This window comes from Melozone crissalis, unplaced genomic scaffold (assembly GCF_028551555.1).
Source record: "Melozone crissalis strain CALT ecotype California unplaced genomic scaffold, PUWL_Pcris_2 ptg000008l_1, whole genome shotgun sequence".
In the NCBI taxonomy this organism is placed as follows: domain Eukaryota; kingdom Metazoa; phylum Chordata; class Aves; order Passeriformes; family Passerellidae; genus Melozone; species Melozone crissalis.
Window position 1 is genome coordinate 9,651,708 of NW_026535786.1, and position 26,572 is coordinate 9,678,279.

The window sequence follows — 26,572 nt, forward strand, 5'->3', positions numbered from 1 at the left end:
CTGAAAAGGCATATAGGAGCATCAAAATAAAGCATTGCTGTAGCAGAGATGTTGAACTACAGGCGTTAAAAATAGAAATTTCCTGTGTTCCTGAATCTTACCTGGTCTCTCCTTACTCAGTTTTAAGTAAAATCACAGTGAAAGATGGTTTCATGGACCTGAGGCTACTGGCATCCACTCCTCCTTCCAATAAGGTTACAAAATACTCCTCTAAACTTAGTCACATCAGACAAATGAGAAGAAGCAGCAATGGAGATGGATGGTGGGAAAAGAAGGTTCAAAACAAAGAAACTATACTGGAATGGATAGGTTCCCATCAGCACAAGACCAATTTTTTTACTATATACACCTGAAATAAAATAAAATAATCAAAAATGCACAACTTGGAGTTTTTTACCAAAAAAAAAGTTCTGAATTCTGTTGGTAAGCATTTTTTAGGTTTAGCAACTAAAAGAGAAGACACACTTGAAAAGAGTGTATTGCAGGAGCAGAGCTAGAAATGAAGTCATTCTAGTTTTTACTCACTTGTGGTGTTGCCAGTCACTGTTTTAGTGGATTATCAGTGTAGAACTGGGAAATGTCACTCCTGAACCCATTTTTCCATTATGCTAAAACAAAATGTGAAAATCACCATGAAGGCACAAGTATTCTATTCCATGAACTGAAATTGCCTGAGTTTCCTGTGAATTGCTATTCTGCATTTTTGCAGCATAAAGCAGAAAACCATAGGTTATAACAGCTATTCACACATGCTGGCATAGCTGCCAGTTTTGTGTCTATCCCTCCTTGTCATTTACCAAGAGGAGTTCAGCCACTTGTGTGAAAAATCCTTTAGTAAAAGAATCACTGTTCTATGTGTCTGATTTCATAACACTTCACACAGCAAAATTTACGGTCCCAGGTCTCTGCTATGAGGCCCAGCTTCCAACAGTTCAAAAAGCTGGAGAGGGAAAATCGTGGAATGGTTTGCCTCTGTCCATCATCCTGTTCCCACCAATGTTCCAGTGCAGAGTGTGGGTGTCTCCCTGTGACTGCTTCACGTGCCCAGGAGCTAGGCCCCCTTGCTCACAGCAGGTTAAATCCTCTATCGCCACCTATCAAGTAATAATTAGTTGTGGGGTTTTTCACCCATTCCCCCTTTAATCCATGTTGATTCCATCCTCATTGTGATTGATTTATAGCAATCGTGCACTAGAAAAATGTCTTGCTATAAAAGTTCCCTTGTGGTTTTTTACCATAAAGGTTCGTCTAGAATGGCCTACAGATCTGGCAGTGAATCCCATGGATAATTCGCTCTATGTCCTCGACAACAACGTTGTGCTGCAGATCTCTGAGAACCACCAAGTGCGCATCGTGGCGGGGAGGCCCATGCACTGCCAGGTGCCAGGCATGGATCACTTTCTCCTCAGCAAGGTGGCAATCCACGCCACGCTGGAGTCCGCCACCGCCCTGGCCGTGTCCCACAACGGGGTGCTGTACATCGCTGAGACCGACGAGAAGAAGATCAACCGCATCAGGCAGGTCACCACCAGTGGGGAGATCTCCCTGGTCGCCGGCGCCCCAAGCAGCTGCGACTGCAAGAACGATGCCAACTGTGACTGCTTCTCGGGGGACGACGGCTACGCCAAGGACGCCAAGCTCAACGCGCCCTCCTCCCTCGCCGTGTGTGCCGACGGGGAGCTGTACGTCGCCGACCTGGGGAACATCCGAATCCGCTTCATTCGGAAAAACAAACCCTTCCTCAACACACAAAATCTCTATGAGTTATCCTCACCCATAGATCAGGAACTCTACTTGTTTGACACCAGTGGGAAGCACCTTTATACTCAGAGCCTTACCACTGGAGATTATCTTTACAATTTTACTTATTCTGGAGACGGAGATATAACCCTGATCACTGACAATAATGGCAACTTAGTCAACATCCGAAGAGATTCCACAGGGATGCCCCTCTGGCTGGTGGTGCCCGATGGCCAAGTCTACTGGGTCACAATTGGTACCAACAGTGCACTCAAGAGTGTAACAACACAGGGGCATGAAGTAGCCATGATGACTTACCACGGCAACTCTGGTCTCCTTGCCACTAAAAGCAATGAAAATGGCTGGACAACATTTTATGAGTAAGTATTTTATGGATATTGGCGCTGCTGACTTCATTGTGTGTTCTCTGAACCATGCAAGGTTGGTAGAATTTAATTCCCTGATCAGAATTATTGTGCAAATAAAATGGCCCGAACAGAGAGTATTGGATTTCATGCAAACACTAGATACTGGCAGTAGGTGCATTAGTGCTTGAATAAGCTCCCTCTACCAAGTCAAGTCAAATAGAATTTCTGCTGAGTTTTTCTAAGTAATTTGGACACCTGGTTCTCCTTAACTGTAGTCAGGACTGGAGATTTAGGTTGTGTGTCAGAGAATTTTTCTTGGCTTTGAAAGCCTTGGAAGTATGAAAGTTCCATCAGAGCCCCTTTTTTCACAGCTTTTCACCTACCTCCTATGCTGCAGTGTCTTTGTTGAGCCTGTTTGAAGTGTCTGGTGTAGAATGACAACGGGCAATGACTAATGAGAGCTTGCTCTGGAAACAATTCTGTAATTAATGGACTGCTCAATTCCTCCTGTTGCAATTTGCCTCACTAAGCTTTAAAAGTAGTCTTGGAACTGTTCAAGACTATCCCCAAAGAGTTTTTAAGCAGAGAGAAGATAGGATGCATTGAAAAACTCAGAGATGGCAGTATCTTGAATATTTGTACTTCTTCTCTGTACTGCTGTTAGCAATTTCCTGCTTTTAAATATTGTGAAGCAAACACATTTCTGATATAAAAAAGGACAAAGATAGATAACTGGGTGAAGGGCACCTAGAAGGATTCATCCTGTTGTTGAGAGCCCTTTCCCCTCCCTCTTCCTTAATTTAATTTTTATTTACAAGTGTAACCTGTTTGAAATGCCCCTTTAAGTGCATCATTTCCCACATGGTTTGACTGGTTACATGGAAGTGTTCAGCTGCCATAATAATAGACCCATTGTAAGAATCCAATTTGGATGGAATAGGCAGTTCCCAAGATGATAAACAAAAAAGTTGCTAAGAAAAAAAGAGATTCAGGAAAGGAAAGCTGGCTAAATCCACATATCTGTGTGTTGATATGTGGTTGCTTTGGTTCTCTCCTTAAAATGTTCCAGGCCCAGTTTCAAATTTCTTTGCTTAATACTCACTGCTCCTGCTCTTGCCTTGAAAAGAACTGATGGAAACTCTGTGATGAATCTTTTGAAATGTTATTAGCATTTTATCAATGTTCTGTTTGCAATTACTGTAGCAATATTCCTCAGTGAATCCAAGTTAATACTCTCCATCTCTTACTTTGAATTTGCTTGAGAAAGGCCTTAGGGAGGAAAAGGAGGGTGTTTTTCTCCACAGGAGTGAAAGCCAGCTGTATTGTCAGGACCATTGTGCTAAATCAAGGAGGTATTTTCTTTTTGCAAAGAACCCAATAGTTCCTGTGCTTGAAAACAGATGCAGCCACAGACAGTGAAGCAAACTAAATATTACAGCTAATAATGGTCAGATTTATACCTCAAACATAATCTTTTATTTTAAAGTGCAACTGAAAATATAAAGGAGATAAAACGAGACAGAAGCTCAAAACCAACTTGCTCTGTGGATATATTTACAACAGTGATCCATTATTTCTTGCTGTCCAACAAAATAGAGCATTTGTGAAAGTCATCATTCTGGTCCTTTAATGCACTTCAGAAGAGTCATAAGAAAGCTTTTTAGAACTAAATGGAAGACAGTATTCTCTAGTGGCTGGACTATGAAAATCTTGACTAGAGCAAGTCAGCACTGTAGGATAGCACAGCATCACTGAATATAGAATTGTGACTGTGCCTTCAGACATACCTCATCCAAACCTGTGATCACTTATGTCTGTTTAACTGTTCCTGACAGTTTCTGATGCAACTATATAAAACTATAGGGTGAAAGTCTAGATCTGAATTAGTTACTTCAGCCACCCTTTACAGGCAGGTGGAGAGAAAAGGGCCCATTCAGAGTTTCTTATGAGTTATGTTAGATATTTCCTTTAAGATGAGAAGAGTTGTATTCTGGAAGTTTATCTCTGCAAAGGTAGTAGAGAATGATGAGTTCGGATACAGATGTTTATGTTGCAGATGTCTACAGTTCGGTAAAATGGATCCTGTCAGTCATCTGAGTTTTTTTATAAATATTGTTAGTGATAACAATGTATTTACCTGTATTATTGTTGCTTTTAGAGAGCTTTTTTATATGCTCAGCCTAAATCTTCCATGCTTGAGTTGGAGACTATTCTTTTTCATCCATCTTACCCTCTCCTATCGTATCCTATCGTATCCTATCGTATCCTATCGTATCCTATCCTATCCTGTCCTGTCCTGTCCTGTCCTGTCCTGTCCACTAGGGTCTTGAAAGGCAGATCAGTGATTTAGAGGGATTGATTCTGTCCAGGTTTTGTATGTGTAACCAGGGAAAGAATATAAAATCGGACTGATAAAATTTGAATATGAAATAAGAGTCAAATATTTCAATTGTTTGGTAAAGTAGGTTTCATTTAAACAAGATATGTTCTTGCACAGTCTTGATGCCAGGGTACACATGTAAGTGGGCTAAGCCTTAGTTCTCAGAGTTGTAGCAAGGCATCAAGTCTTCAGTGTGATCCTCATATGATTCCATGGCAAATCTGTCTAACTTGTTGCTTGGATGGACAAACTAAATGAATGCATTTACTCATCACACTCTACTTGTAGTGGCTAGTAGGAAGCTGATTTTTTCTCTGTGCAGCATTGATATGACTAATATTGTCAGCTCATAAAAATGCAGTTTATGAAGAACTGTGGAAGTTGAAGGCTGGGCAGAAAAACTCTTAAAAAATTCATTCATGGGGAGAACAAGAAAGACTTGATCTATTTATCTCAACATGAATGAGACTGGGAAGTGTCCAGATCACAACATGTCAGCCAAAGCTCTTGCCTAGAGAGGGACTCTCAGTCTAACAGAGAAAGGCTTGAGAAGAGTATGGAACTGGAAAGCAAAGCTAGAGAAATTCAAGTTGACAAGAAGGTGTGATTTTTTTAAGGCTGAGATGACCTAACTGGTAGAGTAACCAACCATGAAAGCAGTGTATTCTCCATTGCTTTGTATCTTAGATCAGGACTCTGATGCCTTTCTTCTAATGTAATCTCACCAGAGAGAGAATTTGCATGACTGAAACACAAGCTGCAGAGATGAGTGCAGGCATGGCAGGATGAAGTCTAAATTCCTTGTTATCAAGGAAGCTGAAGAAGATGGTGTAAACCAAATAAAATCAACATTCACTACTTTCATGTTATTGGTTTGTCTGCCAGAACAGCAAGAAATGTACATTGGGAAGGCTTAAGTGGTTTAGAGAATTCCTGTGAACATGAGTGACTGGAAGGTGCTCTAAAGGAGTTTTCAGTCCTGACTGAGGGGAAGGGTGAAGTTCATATTTCTGTTTTGCTCATGGCCAAAGAAATAACGGTATCAAATCTGACTCTGAGGAAAAGTTTCATGTTTCTCACAGCACACAAGAGTTGTTTGTGTGCCAGGGCAAGCTGGACACTGCTGCCTAAAAAGTTAACAGTAAAGTAAATCCAGCTGGCAAGTTTACACTGCACCAGTGGCACCATGTTCTTCTACCATGAAGAACATCCTCAAAAGATTTATCTTTCACCTGACTGTCTACAAAGGACCATAAATCAGAAACCCAGCATCACAGAGCAGTGGTGTTGTGAGAGTGGCATCACTACGTGTTCATCATGGAATCACAGTATCATAGTATGGCTTGGGGTGGAAGGGACCTTCAAGAACATCTAGTTCCAGGCAACATAGCCAGCATCTCTGGTTCTCCTCCAGGTGCTGTTCGTACCAGGCCATTTCTTAGCCTTTACCATAAGGCTGCAAAGAGCTCTGACATGTGGGCACATTGGCATGACTCTGCAAAGGAGGGAAGGAGGAAGGATGTACTGATGGAGTACTGGAGGTCTGTCTTTAGGGCACACCAGGGAATCCAGGTCCTCCAAGGCTTCATGCTGGACTGGCACATTGTCCCTGCCTTTCTGTGGGGAAAGAGACTGGTGCTGGCTTCAGAGAATGGCTCTCACAGCCCTTACAGCTCTTCCTTTCACACATCCTACACCCAAGCCTGCTCTAACAATCCTGTTTTATCAGGTTTAGCTCTGAGTAAGACTCAATGTATAATGGTGTGCAGTTTCCCTTTTTGTTTGAGTGAAACTTAGCTCCCCACAGTAATTAGCCTGTCTCCAAAGACCTGTCTATGACTACTTTGAGGGTTTTAGCATTATATAGACCTTTCCTGCCCCTGCAGTGGGCTTGACATTAGCTGTCAGTTAATGCAGTGCAGCTCAGCTTGTCCAGTAACTGGATTAAAGACTTTTCTCCCCATTGAACTGGTGACAGTAACAGTGATAATCAGCAGCAAAGGAAGTTGATCTGGAAACTCAGCCAGGGAAATGACTTCTTGTTCCACTCTTCCAGTAAAAGACAAAGGATGCTGTGTGAGTACTTGCTGCTTTGTTGTTGCTGCTTTTTAACTTGACCTGAAAAGATTGCTACCAGCCTTTACAAAGTTTCTTAGCAGTTGCTGTTTGTCTGCTTCAGAATCCGGAAATTCTTATTAATGGATTTGTTTAAATCAAGAGTACAGCAATTATCTTGATTAGTTCACTGAGATGTTATCACTGTACATTAACTCAATTTCCCTCTCAGCCAAAGTCAAACCTTCTATGCATTATTTAGCCCAGATGAGGCTCTTTTACTTGGGTCCTGTGTGTGTCCAATTAGTTTTGAAGGTCGCCTCCTCCCGTACAGACTCAAACACTTACACATTGCTCCAGCCAAGCCCAGAAATTCAATACCTTTTCACAGACTACCCAAGAAGTCGCTCACAGTTGTCTGGAGGGCAAAGGATCTCATGGAGCCAGGTCTTCATATGAGTGGTAAGGGGAGTTTTGACCCCGTAACACTGGAGGCTGTTTTACAGAGAACCAAACTCTGCCAAACCTCACATACTGTAATGGATGGAAGGTAGGAGCCAGCTGGACTGAGCATGCAGGAGGACCTTGAATGGCTTCCCAGTGACCCCCAGGGCTCAGCAGAGGTCCTACCCAGCACCAGCAGCTTTTAGTGCCAAAGGCAGTGCCCTGGTCGGTGTGACTGTGATTTATCAGATCATACACAGAGTTCTACAGGATTTGATTTAGTGTAGTTCAAGTGAGGGTTTTGTTCTACTCCTGCAGCAGACTGGAGTATGAGAAACACCTTTGGCTTTTTTTCCTCCCTCCTCTTTTAGCAAGATTTCTTGGTTCCACTTGTTCCACAATTTCTACGTGATAAAATGATGAGATTCTCAATATTGTTCCTCTGACAAACATGCAGTGAAGCTCCACTAGGTGCCATGATAAAATAGCAGTTCTCCAGTACCCTCAGTAAGTCATGAGGTCACATTTTGAGCCACTGCCCTGCCCTGAAGTTCATGCCTGATAGCAAAGATTAGTTGAGAACCAAGGGAATTATGAATATCATAAAGCTAGAACGAGATCTTCCTCTTCTTTCTTGGGCAGTCAGAAAATTCAGTAGACTGTGACCACAACCTGGTCTTTGGTCATTAGGGAGAGGACTTGCCTTCATGCATTTTTTAGTATTATCGGTTTGTCTGTTATAGATTTGTTTTTAATGTTGTGTTTAATGTTGTTTGAAAAATTGGGATGAGGCGAGCTTGTTAAGAGGCACTGGGTGTTGGTATAATCACATGCAAAATATAGTTTGCAAGGTCCATTTAGACACTTTGGCACTAAATGCAATATTATTATAGTGAGTTTTTTTCTGATCTATTTGACTTGTGTTTTAAAAGGCTGATGAAATGTGAAGAGGCTAAAATGAGGAAATGCAGAAACCCAGGCAAGAAATTGATTTCTGAATAGATGGTACTAAGGATGCTCTTTAATTCCCAAGGTCCAGGTCTCTACACAATGGTAATGTGATAAATGAAAGCTCTGAATGTTTACAAGCCAACAATTAGACCTCATAAGCACCAAATACCATTTTAATTCTGTGCATTGAACCTTAGCTAAGTACGTTTCCAATTGGGAATGGATGGTAACGGATTCCTTTGCTGGCCTAATAATTGCCACTGTAATTGTAAGTGCTGAGGCTTTGCAGCAGGTTTGAATGGGAGGCAGCAGCTGTGTTAGCAGGTGATGGATTCATTGCTCCAAGTGGCTGCTGTGTGCACTCCCATGCTTCAGTATTTCCTTAATTCTAGGGCTTTCAGAGCATTTGGAGAACACAGAAGTCTTAGGCTGTGATGAAAACTGGCCCAGCCCTAAATCCTGATGCTGTGGAAACAGGCTAGGCAGCTTAGCTGCAAAATGAGGTGACTAGGAGAGATTTATGTTACTGCAAATACCAGAGCACACCTGCAGCTACATAAGAGCCAGTTGCTTGGCTTTTTCCTCTCCAAGCTGAGGTGTGCCCTGTAAGGGCCTTTATAGGGCTGAAAGCAGAGGTGGAAGGAACTAGCACATTTAACTTGTCAAGCATATTATCTCTGGGATGTGCAAGTCTGCACATTCCTGGGAGACTGTGGGTATGTGACAGGTATGTGTTTGTGAGCTAAATCAGGGAAAAGGGGGAAAATGCTCCAGTTCTGAGTAAAAACAGAAAAGAGAAGAAGAACTGCTTGCCAAGAAGAAAATGCTGTGTGTGTTCATGCTAATGGGCTTCCCACACCTCCGTTTGCGTTGCCACCACAGTGCTAAAAGGAGCCTTAGTCTGGACGTGAGCATTTTACATTTCATCTGTCACCAGTTAAAAATAATAATAAAAATGGGAATGGTCTCATTGTTCTATCTTCTCATTTTTCTTCCTTTTTAAGGCAGGATCTTCTTGCAGCTGCAGATCAGTAAGCTGTCCCCCCCAAAGCCAATCCTTGGCAGGTTCCTGTCCATCTGTTGGGCAAAAAGGTGCAGCAGCTCCTGCACATGCAGAAAACACAGATGGTCCTAGTTCCTTGTGAAGAAGGTTAATGGGGTGACTAAGGATATGCCAAAAGTCTAATGTACTTCTGCAGACATCTTAAACCAGTACCAGCAGATCATTCCAGACTGTTCTGGTCCAAAAGTAGCCTTGCTTCTCAGGATCCAAAGTCCCAAATGGGAGTCCTTGCTTTTGGTGAAGTACTGTGAGTTTTGTACACCTGTAAAAATGTATCCATGTAAATTAAGTGCATTGTACTTAGTCATTTTGACTTCACAAGAAGAATGTGTGCACAGAGGTCTAAGCACCATCAGGCTTTTTCATTCTTTTTTTTCTTGCTATTTTAGCCTAATTTGCACAAGGAAAGGTTACTGGCAGGTTTCTCCAGTTGCATATTTGCAAATATGATTTATTTGCCCAGCAGAGGTGGAGAACCATTTGTGAGGGTGCTAGAAGCTTGAGGTCCAGGAATATTATAAAAATATTGCTAAAAAGGCACTACAGAAATACTATGTAAAATAATATTTCTTTTACACTGCATAATATTACATAAAAAGGCACTGCTTGCCTTTTAATAAGAGCATCCTGCATTAAGACTAGGGGGAATGGCTTTAAACTGAATGAGAGTCAGTTTTAGAGTAGATGATAAGAAGAAATTCTTTACTGTGAGTGTGGTGAGGCACTGGCACAGGTTTCCCAGAGGAGATCTGGCTGCCCCAGCTCTGGATGTGTTCAAGGCCAGGCTGGATGGGGCTCCGAGCAGTGGGATCTTGTGGAAGGTGTCCTGGCCCATGGTGAGGTGGGTGAAACAAGGTGATCTGAACCCCAAACCTATTTGTATTTCTGTGATTTGATGAATATAAAGAGTTGGCTGTCTGCTGCTGCTGGGGCTGTTAAACTGAGTATCCACAGGGTTTTGAGGCTTTCTTGGGAGCACATAAGTAGGACTTGCATGGAGTGAAGGTTTTGTGCTCACTCTCAGCATTTTTCTGAGTGCCATTCAATTAGGATAAAAAGCTGTGACTCACAGGACATTGACTCAGCACTTATCACATGAACAAGCTCTCTGCCTGCATCCTGGCTTTTGCACTCCTTATTTCCCGAACCTGCAGACCTGCTTCCTTTTATACCCCTGTTACACCAAAGTTACCCATTGGACTTCAGTGCAACACATCTAGATTTTTGACATTATTTTCAGGAGGTGAATCAGGCTTACTTTTAGGAGCAGCTTATTTTTAAAATCTAAATGAGGCAATAGAAATAAATCCCTCACACCTACTAATCCACCAAGTCAGAGATGCCAAATTCAGATTCATCTTACTGAAATTTCAGAACGTTTTCAAACTTGATTCTACCCTTACAGTTCAGACTGATTTGTATATCTGGGACTATTGATGTTGTGGTAGAAGGAATGTGGGGTATTACACAACACACCTTCAGTGATAACAGTGTTTTCTCTGCTCAGAGGAAAGACTAAATCATATCCCTTGTGTCTTGTATCAGCAGATGGAGTAAAGAGACTGCCTGTGATGGTTTCTGTTTAAGATTCACATGCTGGTTTAGGAGGAGATGTGCAGGTGACTGGAGACAGTACAAGCAAAGCACATTTGTCTCAGTGCAAACAGGGCAGCCACAAATCTGGAGTAAATTGTTTGGTACTGGGAGCACTTTAGTTCTGGCTCTTGCATGGAGATGCAGCTCAGATCCAGGCTGTGTGCTGTTAGCTGCTTGGAAAAGCTTTAACAGATCTCTGCCAAACTCCTGCAATGCAGTCCTGTTTTCAACCTTTTCTTGTTTGGGTTTTTTTTTTTTTTCTTCTTTCTTTTCCATTTTACAAGTGGCTGATTGATTGCCAGGACATCTGAGAGGAAGGGCAAGGCTTGGATAATCCATGACTGAGAGGCTGACTGTGGAGGGCAAATACTTTCTTCTATCCTTCTGCCTCCCCTTTTGCTCAGTGGGCAAGAAAAGCCTCATGTGATGATCTCTCCAAACCTGAGGGATGCAGAGATTTGCAATGAGTTCACCCACTTAGTCACTATAAGCCAAGCATTAACCTTGGGCAAAAATCTTTTCAACCAGCCCTTCCTCACATTAAATCACTGCCACCATATTTCAAAAGTGAAGTGTGATTCGAACCAGCACTGTGTTTGAATCTGGAAAAATGAAAGTGGAAGAGGAGACAAATTTTTTTCTGTATAGCGCAGAGCCAGTCCAGTGACTGCTGATGGGTCTGTCATCAACTACAGTTCAAGAGTACCTTGTCATTGCCTTGCCCTGCCTTGCCCTACCCTGCCCTGCCCCGCCTTCCCCCCACACCTCCCCTTCCCTCCACTCCCCTCTTCTATTTGGATTTTTTTTTTTGTTTCTGGGTTTTGTTATTAGATGGGGGTGTATTTTCTTATTCCCTAGTTCAGAGTAGTCCCAAAAAAAGCATCAAGAGCTCCTCAACCATCTGCTCCCTCCAAGGTCTGATCATCTGTATCCAGATCCCCTCTAAGACATTTCTCTAACTTATTCTTAAGAGAGTTGGACAGTGGGGTTTCCAGTGCCCCGTCTGTTCCTCTGCTTGGAGCAACCATAGGCCTTGAAAATGTTCTGCAGCTTCTAATCTGAATTTTCATTGTTTCCATTTACTTTCTGTCACATCCTCAGTAGACACAATAAGCAATTTATTATAATCCTCTTCAGAACACCCATTGTTAGGGTGCCCACCATTTACTTTGCATCCCCAAGTGATAAATTTTCGTAATACGATCTACTTAGTTTCATATAAATAATTCTTAAAAGAGTTGTGGGCAGGACTTGAAAAAAACCAAACATTTATCCCTAATTGATTTGCTGGAATTTTTCTGTTTCTCACTAACTATTTAAATACCCCTTCCCTGAAGGTCCCTCTCATCAGAAGGTTCAACAGCCCTCCACAGATTAGCCAGTAGAGCTACCTATTGCTCTCCATTTCAGCTGCAATAACCTCATTGCAAAGGTCCCTTGCCAGCTTTTTTGGTCTATGAAACTTTTTGTAATGCCACAGATGGGAGGCATAATGAGGTGTTTGCTCCCTTAACTCAGGAGGGCTCTAGACACATGTGTCTGTTTTTCTTTTTACCAAAAAATAACTCCTCCAGCTTGTTAACTGCTGTGGGGCCTGCGTGTATGAAGCTTATTTTACCTGGGCCCTGGCACACAGGTGTCCACATCACAGAAACCTTCCCAGATGGTGCTTATGGTGGTTCCTCATTGGAAAGGCCAAGGACACAGTAGGGGTGAAAACTGGTCTGCATTTTTACACTTTTAAATCAGTCCTTCCATATGGTCCTAGAAACAGTAAAAGGTAGACACGGGGGTTCATCTATGCTCAGGACTCTACACGTTCACAAAGGAAATTTTCTATCTGATGTGGCCAATCTGGTCCTTGCTGCTACCTTAATATACAGCTTTTTAAAATTAGATAGAGAAAAAAAATTAAAATAAATTGCTGAGCTCAGGAGACAACCAGACAAATCAGTTAGTGAGCTTCAGAAATTCCTAGTTCTGCTAGACAGGATTCACAGGCCACTGCTTTTCTGTAAGCCACAGCATAGGAGATGGGAAATAAAGTTACTCTTTTAAACAAGAAGCATGGTGCAGGTGTGAGGAGTGTTGGAAAAATATTGTTGAAGTACAAGCTAATATGTATTTAATATTTTTCTATTCTTTACTTCAATTTCTTCATCTAAAAGCTGTGATTTTCTTCTCATGAGGACAAAAAAATCAAGACTGTCTGAAAGAGTGACAGTGCATTTTTCTCTCTGAAAAATCTGGATGATGAGGTGAAGAATTGATCTCTACTTTATAGGATAATTCATCGTCTGTTGATGCTGTTGACTTCATTACATTCTCTCTTTCAGATACGACAGCTTTGGCCGCCTGACCAACGTGACCTTCCCTACTGGGCAAGTGAGCAGCTTCCGCAGTGACACCGACAGCTCCGTGCACGTCCAGGTGGAAACCTCCAGCAAGGATGATGTTACAATAACAACCAATTTGTCAGCATCAGGGGCCTTCTACACCCTGCTCCAAGGTGGGTTGGGCCACCATTCCTTTCCTGACCAGACTGCACACAATGGATCAGGAAACAGGTGTCGTCTTGATAATCCCAGTGCCAAAAATCACCTGCATTCTCAGTGCACCAGAGCTCCCCACATGCTGGTACAGACACACACTCACACCTACTTAGCCTCATTCCCTAGCACAGTGGGTGCTCTGCAGCTGTTTTTGTGCTCCATTCTCAGTCAGTCCCCTTGCCATGCAGGCTCGTGCTGCACAGTCCTCCATCATCATTACCATTATTGTAGTAACTAAAAGGGTTGCATAAATCAAGCCACACTTCCAGCTAACCCCTTTGCTTCAGTCTCTTAATGGCTTCTGACTTAACAGTTGCTATCCTTCTGGAACAGGCTTCCAGCTGGTTGCTGGAGATCTGATTCTTTGTTCACTGGTATTTCAAACATTCACAAGGAAGCATCCAGAAAAATGACCGTCCCTGTGCCCAAAAGGTCTGTATTTGAACTAAGAGGTAGCGTGGAGAGGTACAAAGGAGAAGTGGACAGGTGGGGTAGGACTGGTGGGACCAGTTTATGGCTGTGGGAAATGAGCACAGTTGTGCCTGTGGTAGGAAGGTGGGAAGCAGAGGACTGATTAGGTGGAGGAAAGGGAATGAAGTGGAAAATATAAGAGGAATAAATAGCAGGGGAGCACTGTGCTGACATGCTGGTACTGGCAGAACCTGTACTGCACAGTGCCAGCCTGGATCTCCAGGGTCTGAAAGCTGAAGCCTCTTTGGGATCAGGATGAGCTATCATACCTATTTTCTGGGGCTTGGGGAAAGGGTGCAAACTTTCACGCTCTGCTTTCCTTTACTCCCCAGATCTCATTCACTCTGGCTGTGACTGATTACAGTGGGGTGTGAAACATTTTTCCTCCTTGTGAGGAACAAACTGCTCCAAGTGGGGCAAGCATGTTCCAGAATGACATTTATTCCCACATCTCTGGGATACGATTTCTTTCCCCCTCCCTGTAACAACATCAACCTTTCCTACAAGAAGGTACCTGCTATGAAAAGCCTGAAAACTAAAAACCTGAAAGCCTGAAACACTGCTTTTACCCTTCTGGAGAGAACAGCTGAGAGGGTTCCAGCCCCCTCAAACTGTCCCCATATTCCTGTAGGGAAATACAATGACTTTCTTATTCTTTACTGCTAGACAGATGCAACCTACCCCACCCCATCTCACTCACTCACATTAAGATGTGTGGCAACAGCAAAGACATGAGGTTGGCTTCACCTCAAGAGCCTAATTAAGCAATGGAGCCCACTGTTAGGGGCCCTTTAGTGACAAAATTGACTGTGGTGTGATTTATACACTCAGCACTGAAGGCACAGTTACATAATGGTGCCACAGTCAATTCTGTCATTGTCCTGCCCTCTGGCACAGGGACATCCCAGCCATTATGACATGCAGAATTACAAACAGCTTAACTATCTTCAGAAGTATAGAATTATGAAACTGTTTGCATCTGAAGAAACTCACTTAAAACAAAGATTCTGTATAATGTTGCAGAAGAGGTGGGTTGGTGAACCTTTCAGGAAATCTGGATCACACTGTGAACAGGTGAGATCTGAGAAGGCATTTTCAGAAGATTGCAATTCCTGTAGGATAGATTTAGGAGCTTCTACAACAGGCACATCAACACTCCAGTGGGATTTTGTCTTCTGGACTAGGGACAAAATGAGCACTTGTTCAATGCCAAAGTAGGGCAGTAGTGCCCTAGAGCCAGAGCAGTCTAAAATACAGCATTCAGCGGCCCATGGATTTCATGTAGCCCTTGAGAAATGCCTTCCAGAGCCAGGGAAGAGTCTTCTCCTGGGAAAATTTTGAAAGTAGAGGATTTACATTCCCCACACTGTACCAGAGTACTGGTGACAATAACCCCTCTGTGGTGCTTATGTAACACAAAGAGAACATCATGTGTCTGATTAATTTCATGTAAACCTTCAAGCCTTCCTCTGCTTCTTGGTGAAGGAAAAAAGAGAGAGGAATATATTCACTGTTCAGAGATCTTTCACTGATTTGATTTAAAGCCCATCTCCTTGTACTTTAGCATCAAACCACACATCTAAGAAGGGTGTGTCAGCCAACCTGCTGGCCCTTCTTTCCATTTGCAGACTCAAGCATGTAGGGGGTTTGATCTGGCTGGAGTCTGTGTCAAAGACCATCAACTTACATACTCAGTGGTAGAGCTAAAATACTTGGATCTGCGGTATGGATCACTGCTGTATGTTTTTTTGGCAAAATCCTGTACCCCAGTGGTTTTGTTATCACTGCTGTGTAAACTTGAGTGGTGGTTCTGCTGAGGTCTCTGTGGCAGAACTCCAGCTGGCTACCACATGAGCAGGGTGAAACCCGCATAAAAAAGGACCAGTTGGTGTCATGTTTTCTTCCCTAACTATACCAAACTGTTCTCTTTGCTGATCTATTTCTTGAGGACAAGAAATGGTAATTTCACTGTGATCTTGTTTCCTGCTGAGCTATGGCAGAGCAACTAGTGAACAAAACCCAGCTTGCCTCAGAAAGGAAAAACCCTTAATGGAAATTTTCAATGGGTGTTTTTATTCACAATTAAGAGTTTATGGCAGCCTGAGAGACAGAAATGGTAATATTTTCCAGCTTTTGAAGAGCTTCAGATAAGGCAGTGTTTGTATAATATGTTTTAAAGCCATTCTGCACTAAGTCTCATGCTTTCTTACACTTCATGAGCTACTCTCTGCAGAGATAAATGCCAGCTGGAGATTCAAAGGATGAGCTTTCAGCCTGTCTGATTCCTGAAGGATGTAGAAGAGAGATTGCTCTTCTGTTCAACTCCTGAATTCCCAAATACTGGCCTCAAAAATCTGATCTTTGATGAGCTAGTGGAGGCCAGATGTATAGAGACGTGTGGGAGCGTAATGCTTCTGCTTTCTCTCCAAACATGAGGACTTCAGTTGCCTCCTGAAAGCTTTCTCAAGGGAAAGGATTTGGCTGTTGTTTGGGGAACTGGTTAGCATTAACTTGCTGTGCAATTTCCTGTCACTTGTGAGACAGTGAATGAGCTGAGGAAAGTAGGTGGCCCCACTTTCTCATATACTGTTCTGAAATTAGGATTTTAGGATATAAAAGCATGGAAAGTTTTCAGTCAGAGTGATTTAAAACAAATACCTCACCACACAGTGTTTTAGCCTAGAGGAAGAGTATTGAACCTGCATCCTTTGGTAAGGATTACACGGTTTTTTCACTTTTTTAACCTGTGCAAGGCTTTCTGCAAGAATATGAGGTGCCAAACCTCATCAGAATGAAAAAACAATTGTCCATGTTTACTTTCCCTGATGGAATTAATGTTTTGCTCCCTTTGAGTGGGACAGGTGAGTAACAGAGTGTGTTTGGTTACAACCATCCGAAATGCTCGTGCAGCCTAGGTGAGGGAGCAAACGAAAAACTATCACCAAAGTTCAGCCAAGAACTCTTTTCTGTCTTCAGACCAAGTCCGAAACAGCTACTACATCGGTGCTGATGGCTCCCTCAGGCTGATGCTCGCCAATGGCATGGAGGTGGCCCTGCAGACCGAGCCACATCTGCTGGCTGGCACCGTCAACCCTACGGTGGGGAAGAGGAATGTCACCCTGCCCATCGACAACGGCCTCAACCTCGTGGAGTGGAGGCAGAGGAAGGAGCAAGCCAGAGGGCAGGTCACCGTCTTTGGACGTCGGCTGAGGGTGAGAACCACGAGCACTTTTGGCCTCCACTTCCCATCTCATTGGTCCCCTGTCTCGTGGCAGAAAGGGATGGGTATGATTTGTATTGTCTGCAAGAGGGATGGAGCTGCAGGACAGAGAATTGTCTGTTCACCCTCAGTGACATAACCTTTATGACTGTAGTATATCTTTATGCCTCCTTATGTGCTGGTGTTCCCTTATCCATCAAGGGTAGTGCTGCTGATCTCCCAGCCTGTCCTCTGCATCCCTGGGAATGTGTCACCTCCCATCAGACACCACAGGTTTAACCATCATCTCAGGCTGTTCAAGCAAACCAGGGACAGTTGTAACTATAAAGTACCAGACCAGTTAGTGCAGGTGTTTTCTACCTGTGCTGCTTGTAGTCGTAGAGCAGAGCACTGAAAGCCTTCTAAGCACATCAGGACAGGCTGAGAGAGCTGAGGTTGTTTAGTCTGAAGAAGAGAAGGCTCCAGGGAGACCTTAGAGCACCTTCCATTGCCTAAATGGGCTCCAAGAGAGCTGAAGGGGAGCTTAGGGCAAGGGCATAGCGTTATTGGGCAAGTGGGAATGAATGCAAACTGAAAAAAAAGATGGTTTGGATTAGATATTAGGAAGAAAGTCTTTTCTGTGAGGGTGATGAGACACTGGCACAGACCACCCAAGGATGATGTGGCTGCCCCATCCCTGAAAGTGTTCAAGGCCAGGTTGGATGGGGGTCTGAGCAACCTGGTCTAATGGAAGGTGTCTGTGCCCATGGCAGGGAGGTTGGAATTAGATCTTTAAGGCCCCCTGCTACCCAAGCCATTCAGTGATTCTGTGAATACTGTTCATTGGGAAACCTCAGAAAAAACTCGACCTTTCTGTGCTTGAGACTGATGTGTTTTGAAAACATTGTTCCGCACAATGCACCTCATACTTGTCAGGGCTGTTTAAAGATCTTGCCCAATAAGCTGTAATTCATCTGCTAACTGCTGGCAAAGCTGGGAACTTGTAATAGCAAGTCCTGTGCACTCACCCTGTACCTTGCTAGTCTCAGAGTCACAAGCTGATGAACGGTTCCTGGGAAGCTGCTCAGCACCTGGCAAATTCAGACCCTCTGAGAAAAATGCTTAGTGCTGTGTAATGCCACCCCAGCAAAAGGACTGCAGCTATTTATTCACACTTAAACTAGGCAGTAAATATCAATGCTCTGGTTTCAGGATATGTGTTTCCCAGTCCTTGCTCTTCACCTCTCCCTATTCCCTGCTGCATGACCCCTGCCACTTTGGTGTGATTTTTCCTGTCTCTCCTCACTCACACTTGTCAAGTCTTTCTCTTCAATCTCTCCACCGCCCCTCTGTTCTTTTCCCCATGCATTGATAGCCTCGTATTTTGTTACCAGAAGAAAAAATGCAAACAGTAATGAAAGCTGAAGCTGCTCTTTCAGTGTGAACTGCTGTGTATCTGCAGATCAGTTGTCACCACGCTTTTTTGTTGGGTTTGTCCTGGGGGGTTTATTTTATTTTATTTTATTTTATTTTATTTTATTTTATATTTCATTTCATTTTAATAACTGATGAAATTTTCAGAGAGGTCTTTTTCTGAGAAGAGAGGGCCTTCTGAAATCTGCAGCTGGGTCACAGCTATTTGGTGTTCAAAACTGTTTCCACTCATTTAACCACAGCTTAGCTGCCCATATCAGTTTTTTTCTCCCAAAATTTTTGTAGTAGATTCAAACACAGAATGTGTCTGTGTTTTATATTGTACTACAGTTGGAAAAACACTTGCAAAATGATTTTTCAGGCTAGTTGCCGGTATCCCTATAAATCTGCCAACATTTATTCACATTTTGAGCCTATCAGGACCCTTCTGGTGAATCAGAAGTGCATCTTACATGGTCAAAGGACTCAGTTATGGCTGTGTTCAGGGGTTCAAAGTTGTTGAGGGTGTACTAGATGTTTTAAGCTCTGTGTCTGTGCATGCATGGCAGCATCTGCACCCCTTATACAACAACCTGCAAGGTGCTAATTGCCTCCCTGGGGATTGCACAACATTTAACATATTCACTGGATGTTGTTCCCCTCTTCCCTCACACCAATAATTGCTGCTTTCCCTGGCAGGAGAGAAACTTAGGAAAGTTAAATTCAACATGTTTTTGGGATGTTGATTTTGGGAAATGTTACCCTTTTCTGCTATATGTGACTAAGTTACTACTTTCGCTCTCCCCTCACCCCACTGCTCTCATAAGACAGCAGCAATGGCATAGTGCTTCATGGGGAAAGAACATCCCAAGGAGGCTCCAGCATCATTTCAAAGTGAGGATCTGGACAGTGTAAAAGAGTGATCCTTTCTGCTGTCATCGCAAGGATCCATTTTTTATGGGTTGTGCCTCTTCCTCCTATGGTATGCTTGCAGACTGACAGCCTGTTGCCATGAGCTCGGCCAGCTCCCAGCACAATGAGGCCGCTTCCAGAGCTGCCTCCCTAGGAAATAACCCAAAACACAGTTCCTTATTGCATGGATAAGGCACACAGCAGGGACTTCTGCACAGATGAAGGGAAAGGGGACAACCCTAATACCTTTTTCCCTGTTCCATCAGTGCTGACGTGGCTCTGTACTTGGCCAGGCAGCTGTAAAGCATCACAAATATGTTAAAGCAGCCCCTTTCACTTTTTCTGTCCCACACACCCCATGAAAAGTTGTGATTCTCTATCCACCCACCCGGTGGTGAGACATCTCTGCAGATTGGCTGGCTATGAATTCCACCCGTCCCTGGCCAACAGTAGCAACAGACTTCATTTGCAGAGAGAGAATTAAGAGAGAATTAAGTAAATCCTGCTTCAAGGAACAGGACTCCTCCTTTTTCTTTTTCTTTTTTTGTTTTTTTTTTTTTTTGTTGTTGTTGTTTTGTTGTTTTTTTTTTTTTTGTTCTTTATTCAACAAACTTGAGTTTTTCAATAAAGAAGGATGTAAAATAATCTCTGGCAATAGAGCAAATAGGACAACAAAAAGAGACAGAGCTGCTGGCTCAGTTCTTTTATTTATTTAACCTGGTATGGTAACTCCTGTCATAATTCACTTTTTTTTCCCAAGACCTTGGCAGCAGGTTAGTGGTGGCATCAAGACCTAGTATCCCAGAAATCCCCATAGCTAACACGACCAGAAGGGGATATGGTGCTAACCATTCCTGTTATGCTAACTAATAAAGATGTTCCAGGATGATCTCCACAATTTCTGCAGGACATGGAGGTCTGGCTATGACCACTCCAACAGGTTTAGAAGTTTGCTGGGGAAGTTCCTTTGTAGGCAGCCATTCATCACATGGATGTTGTTGGCACCTGGAGTCCTCACTGCAGGAGCATTTGTGCCCTCCTCTGCTGAAGGTTGCCAGGCTGTTTTCATGAAAATCCTCTCCCTTTTTGTACTCTAGTGTTCCCAGGGAGATCAATGAACATTGTTTAATTATCATTTAAGCTAAAGGAGTGCCAAAGAAAGCATTGGAGAAATCAGAGATGGTGGTGTGTTTATGCTCTTTTTCTGCAGAGGAAGCTAAGGGATTGAATAAAGTACTGTGGAACGTGAGTTAGGGGTTAAATTTAGCCTCACACATTTTAAAGGGATGTCAAATCCACTGTGAACTGTGGATTTAAATTTACCCTGTCTTGATCCTGTGCTGATCACAAGCCTTGTCAAACACTCTGAGGGGCAAAACCTTTTTGCAGGAGGTTTTCAGACTCCATTCCAGAATAAGGTCTGGGATGGAGGATGGCACCATATTTAGCTGCTCACCATAAAACACAGTTATTGGACTGCAGCCTGCAGCCCTGTCAGTTCTTCTGCAGAAAATTCACTTCTATACAAGGCATGCCCTTGAACAAGTATGAAAAAGATTTAGACCCTCTTCAGAGGCTACTGGCAGGGTAGGGTTCACTTTGCTTATCACCTTGAGGGGTTACTGTTTGCACTGCAGCACTTCACAGATGAAAGAGACAGTACATCAAGAGAGCGGAAGAAAACAAATCATTAAAAAATAAAATACAGGAAAAGCGAGATTGGTTCCAACTAGTCGCACAGACATTGCTTGCCAGAGCATAGGGAGGGTGGAACAATTTATGGCACCAGTCAGAGGACATTTGGACTGAGCTTAAAGAGCTATTGAGGGACCTGCTGTTTGGCCCTTCCAGCCCAGTGAATGGCACTGCTGCTAACATACTTCTCAGGAAGACCTTATTCAGCCTGGATGACTGTTCCAGCCCTAGAAGAGCTCTTCCCAGCTTTCTTGGCAAAGACCTGGAGCAAAAGAAGCTGCAGCTGCCAGGATGGAGCTGCTCTGTGAATGTATGAGAGGCAGAGATGCTATTACTTCCTGCTTTGCTTCTCTTTTTTTTGCAAGGAATTGCTTCTCATGTTTCTCTCTCTATAGCAGCAAGCACCTAGGAGATACCAAATTCCTCTTAGTTACTCATGTGCATCTGTACTTAAGAGTTTTGATACCTTTTTAATTATTTTCCAGCTTCCCTGTTATAGTGGCTGATTTCTTCTCTCCCATTGCACATTTACACTCTATATCACACATATTTAATTAGAGCATTGTCTACCTTTCTACAGAGTTTCTTCCCTGAAGTCATATGCACTTTTTATCCTTGTTATCCATAAATTGAAAATTGTTGTTGCACTTGCCTCTTACATCATCCTCACACTTACATCATGGCAACAATTCACTCTCTCCCCAGCTCCTGTGATACCCTTTTCTGAATTCTGTCTTTCTGGTGTCCCCGTTCTCTAGGCTTCCGCATAGATGTCTGCCCATGCAAGACAAAGGCACTGCAGTGATTCAGCCTCTCCTATTCTTCAGGGCTGAGGGACCTCTTTGTTGATTCAGCCCCTTCCTTTCTCTTGCAAGTCCAACCGTACAAAGTCCTACATGTCAAACTAAAATAAGGACCACCACCATATTCCCCACCAAACCATGTCCTCAAGTGCCACATCTGCATGTTTTTGAAGACTTCAGTCAGGAGTGTCTGTTACCCAGAGCAGGATAGGGCAGTGTTTTTAACTTGATCTGAAAACTTCATAGCAAGCAGCAAACTCTGGTTTACTGACAGTAGCTGAACAGCTGCAAAGGGAACTGAAAACCAAGTCAGCTTTTTGGAGTCTGAGATTCATCCAAGAAGAACCTATACCCCTCCAGAAGAAAGATGTTCACTAGCTGAGAGAGGTTTGGAAGTGGTGGGATGGAGAAAGAGCTGTCTTCACTTGCAAGCTCTTACTGGGAATACTGGTTTTCCTCCTTGCTTTCAAACCAGTACGTTGCTCCTGTGGTGATGTGGTTTTGTAAGTCTCCTTGCACACATGACTAAACATGAGTTGTATTATCAGCTCCTTTTTGTATTGCTGTGCACTGCAATCCCTGAGTAGAAATGTATTCCTGCTCTTGCCTTTGAAGTAGATACCTTTGCTTACCTCAAGTGCCTCTGTATTTCCAAAGATCAGAGTATAATTATGCCACTCTGAATAACTCCAGGACAGTGAAGTTAAAGGTCCAGCTCTTACAGGAAAGCTCCTGGTCTTTGTAAGATCTACAGTGGTTAAAGCCTCCACATTTCATCTCAGGAGAAATGCTTAACCTTCAATGCCTGCATTATATTCAGTAAACTCAGAGCAAACCACTGATTTCTGCTATGGTGGCACAACATATCTCTTTTCTACAAGTGTTTTCTGATATGCATGAAAGCAAAAGACTCAGTCTTCAAGGTTTGATAAGTAGAATATCTTGGAAATATTCCTTGCAATAAGTTGTCATTCTGTGTTCTGTCGGTCACATCTGCTGTAGCAGTCCTAAATCTAGATTTGAGATATGAGTAATATTCCTTCACTGTGGTGTTTCAAAAGTACCACACTTCTGCCTCTCTCCTCACTGAAGTCAATAAAAGCAATGTTAGGATAACTCTTTGCTTTAAAAATTGTGTTTTATCCAGTAGCAATCAACAGCTGGACACTCTGCAGTGCCGTGTAAAGGGGTATTTGGTGAAACAAGGCTAGTCTTTCTAACTTACACTGTTTCCAGCTTCCTAATTCTGCCTCTTTTTCCTGTAGGTTCACAACAGAAATCTGCTGTCCCTTGACTTTGATCGTGTGACAAGGACTGAGAAAATCTATGATGACCACCGCAAGTTCACGCTCCGCATCCTCTACGACCAGGCAGGGAGGCCCAGTCTCTGGTCACCCAGCAGCAGACTGAACGGGGTCAATGTCACCTATTCCCCAGGAGGACACATTGCAGGGATTCAGAGGGGCACAATGTCAGAAAGGATGGAGTACGATCAGTCTGGCAGAATAACATCCAGAATCTTTGCTGATGGTAAATCATGGAGCTACACCTACTTGGAGAAGGTAAGAATGGCCTTACCACTCAGAGATGGTGCATTTGAGGCACATGGGTTTTCTCCTTTGACTTCAATACAGCTGCACTCCTTCACCTCAGCTAATTGCTGGTTCTTACAGTCCAGTCCTCCTCTTCTGTCCCACTAAGGTGCGCAAAGTGGCTTTCATGCCAGACCACCACAGAGGAGTTGAAAGTTGTCAGAGATGTTTTTTTCCCAGTCATACTGAGAGCATGTGAACAGTGAAGCTTTGGCACGTGATTTCTTAAGCACAGTCTTGCTTTATTTCATTGACTGCAATATAAAACATGCTCAGATAAAGTTAGCAGAGTGAGCAGTAGGAATTTCCAGCCGGATTTTCCATATGAAAACATTGGGAAAACAATAATCTATAGAATTTGACATCCTGCCTTCTTCAAGTGGTTCATTTCTACTTACAAAAATACGTAATAATCAATAAGTGAGACATTAATTCAGCAATACTTGTGGCACACTTTACAGTGTCTCCCGGGGCCTTCACTCTGTAGGTTAGCATGGAACTTATATTTTCTAGGTATTACTGTTCAACATTACACTGCTCAATTATCCACAGATCCATGTTTTATATAAGTGGGACTGGAATTTTTTATTCCTGGTTTTTTGAATTTTTTTGTTTCCTGAAAACAGTTTAAGGAAACTATAGCTGTGCCATATCTTTTTAAAAAGGAAAAAGTATTGACTTACTCCTTGTGTTATACAATCTATGTGGATTGTTTGTTATATGCAAAAAAAAATCCTGGAACAGATAAGTATGCAGGCAGAAGTTTGGAGGAAGAGGATAATAGAAGATGGGTTGACACAATGAATTAATTAATCATTGGAAGGTGTTGGGGGATATTTTTTCAAGCATTGTGTAAGTAGCTCTACCAATCTTATTTAGTTAGCTTTCAAAGGCTATTGGCACTTTGGTAAGACAGCTGTAGGGTAGTGATTTAAAAAACTGAGCATTCTGAACTTGGACCTTCCTCTCTGCATTAACTGCTTTTTCCACTGACCCACTCCTGTTTGAGGATACTTGATGTGCTGCGCACAGCTCCATACCTTTCCCTGTTGAATTCTATGGGCACAGAGATTTTTCCTACTTGCCTGCTCTTTGGATTGAGGAATCTTACAAGTCCTGTGAGAGTATAATTTTGCTGGAAAAACAGGGATATAATCTATACTTTTCTTCTTTCCATCCAGTCCATGGTGCTGCTCCTTCACAGCCAGAGACAGTACATCTTTGAGTTTGACAAGAATGACCGGTTGTCCTCGGTGACCATGCCCAATGTTGCCCGTCAGACTTTGGAAACCATTCGTTCCATTGGTTACTACAGGAACATTTACCGGCCACCAGAAGGCAATGCCTCAGTAATTCAGGACTTCACAGAGGATGAGCAGCTCCTCCACACTTTGTACTTGGGCACTGGGAGACGTGTCATCTACAAGTATGGGAAGCTGTCCAAGTTAGCCGAGATGCTCTATGACACCACAAAGATCAGTTTCACGTACGACGAAACTGCGGGCATGCTGAAGACCATAAACCTGCAGAATGAAGGGTTCACCTGCACAATCAGATACAGACAGATAGGGCCCCTCATTGACCGACAGATTTTCCGCTTCACTGAGGAGGGCATGGTGAATGCACGCTTTGACTACAACTATGACAACAGCTTCCGGGTGACCAGCATGCAAGCGGTCATCAACGAGACACCTTTGCCTATCGATCTCTACAGGTACGATGATGTGTCAGGCAAAACTGAACAATTTGGTAAATTCGGGGTCATCTACTATGATATCAACCAGATTATCACCACTGCTGTCATGACCCACACTAAACATTTTGATGCCTATGGCAGGATGAAGGAGGTCCAGTATGAGATATTCCGGTCTCTCATGTACTGGATGACTGTGCAGTACGACAACATGGGGAGAGTGGTTAAGAAGGAGCTGAAGGTTGGCCCTTACGCAAACACAACTCGTTACTCATATGAATATGATGCTGATGGCCAGTTGCAGACTGTGTCTATCAATGACAAACCTCTCTGGCGTTACAGCTATGACCTAAATGGAAACCTCCATCTGTTGAGTCCAGGAAATAGTGCCCGCCTTACACCACTCAGGTATGACCTCAGGGACAGGATTACTAGACTGGGGGATGTGCAGTACAAAATGGATGAAGATGGCTTCCTGAAGCAAAGGGGCAATGATATTTTTGAGTACAATTCAGCTGGCCTGCTCATCAAAGCCTACAATAAAGCAAGTGGGTGGAGTGTGAAGTACCGCTATGATGGCCTAGGAAGGAGAGTCTCCAGCAAAACCAGCCATGGCCACCACTTGCAGTTCTTCTACGCAGATCTGACCAGCCCAACCAAGGTGACCCACTTGTACAACCACTCGAGCTCTGAGATCACCTCCCTGTACTATGACCTCCAGGGCCACCTCTTTGCAATGGAGCTCAGCAGCGGCGATGAATTCTACATAGCCTGCGATAACATTGGCACTCCTTTGGCTGTCTTCAGTGGGACTGGCTTAATGATCAAGCAGATACTGTACACAGCATATGGGGAGATCTATATGGACACTAATCCCAACTTCCAGATCATCATCGGCTACCATGGAGGCCTGTATGACCCCCTCACGAAGCTCATCCACATGGGGCGGAGAGACTACGATGTGCTAGCGGGTCGCTGGACAAGTCCGGACCATGATATGTGGAAGCATCTGAGTAGCAATAACATAATGCCTTTCAACCTGTATATGTTCAAAAACAACAACCCCATTAGCAATTCTCAGGATATCAAATGTTACATGACAGGTAAGACATTTAAATTAATGAACATTTTTACAAGCTTGCCGTCGGTAAATAGGTGCCATGGTGTAACGCCAGGTGGAACTAAGCCCCATACCACAGCCACTCAGTCTCTCCTCCTGGGATGGGAAACTGAAAAAGGGAGAAAACTTGTAGACAGAGATTGAGATAAAGACAGTTTAATAGGAAAAACAAAAGCTGATTGTGCAAGAAAAGCAAAGCCAGGAATTCATTCTCTACTTCCTATCAGCAGGCAACCATCCCCAGGACAGCAGGGCTCCATCCCACAAAACAGTGGCTTGGGAAGACAAACACCATCACTCCAAACGTCCTCTCCTTCCTTCTTCCTCCCTAGCTTCACATGACACCATATGGTCTGGGATATCCGTTGGGTCAGTCAGGGTCAGCTGTCTGGCTGTTTCCCCTCCCAGCTCCTTGTGCACCCCCAGCCCCCTCGCTGATGTGGGGTGGGGTGAGGAGCAGAAAAGACCTTGGCTCTGTGTGGGGACTGCTCAGCAGTAGCAAAACCATCCCTGTGTTACCAGCAC

The 26,572-nt window shown here is 43.4% G+C and overlaps 1 protein-coding gene across 5 annotated transcripts in view; it reads left to right on the forward strand.

The window, feature by feature from the left end:
* TENM4 (teneurin transmembrane protein 4) overlaps window positions 1-26,572 on the forward strand; it is a 590,588-nt gene that overhangs the window by 547,154 nt on the left and 16,862 nt on the right. For all 5 annotated transcript variants that reach the window (XM_054270092.1, XM_054270093.1, XM_054270094.1 and 2 more), the window contains 5 exons: window positions 1,243-2,120; window positions 12,934-13,106; window positions 16,597-16,832; window positions 22,908-23,204; window positions 24,416-26,030. In XM_054270092.1, coding sequence (XP_054126067.1) covers window positions 1,243-2,120; window positions 12,934-13,106; window positions 16,597-16,832; window positions 22,908-23,204; window positions 24,416-26,030 — 3,199 coding nt within the window. The remainder of the gene's footprint in view (window positions 1-1,242; window positions 2,121-12,933; window positions 13,107-16,596; window positions 16,833-22,907; window positions 23,205-24,415; window positions 26,031-26,572) is intronic.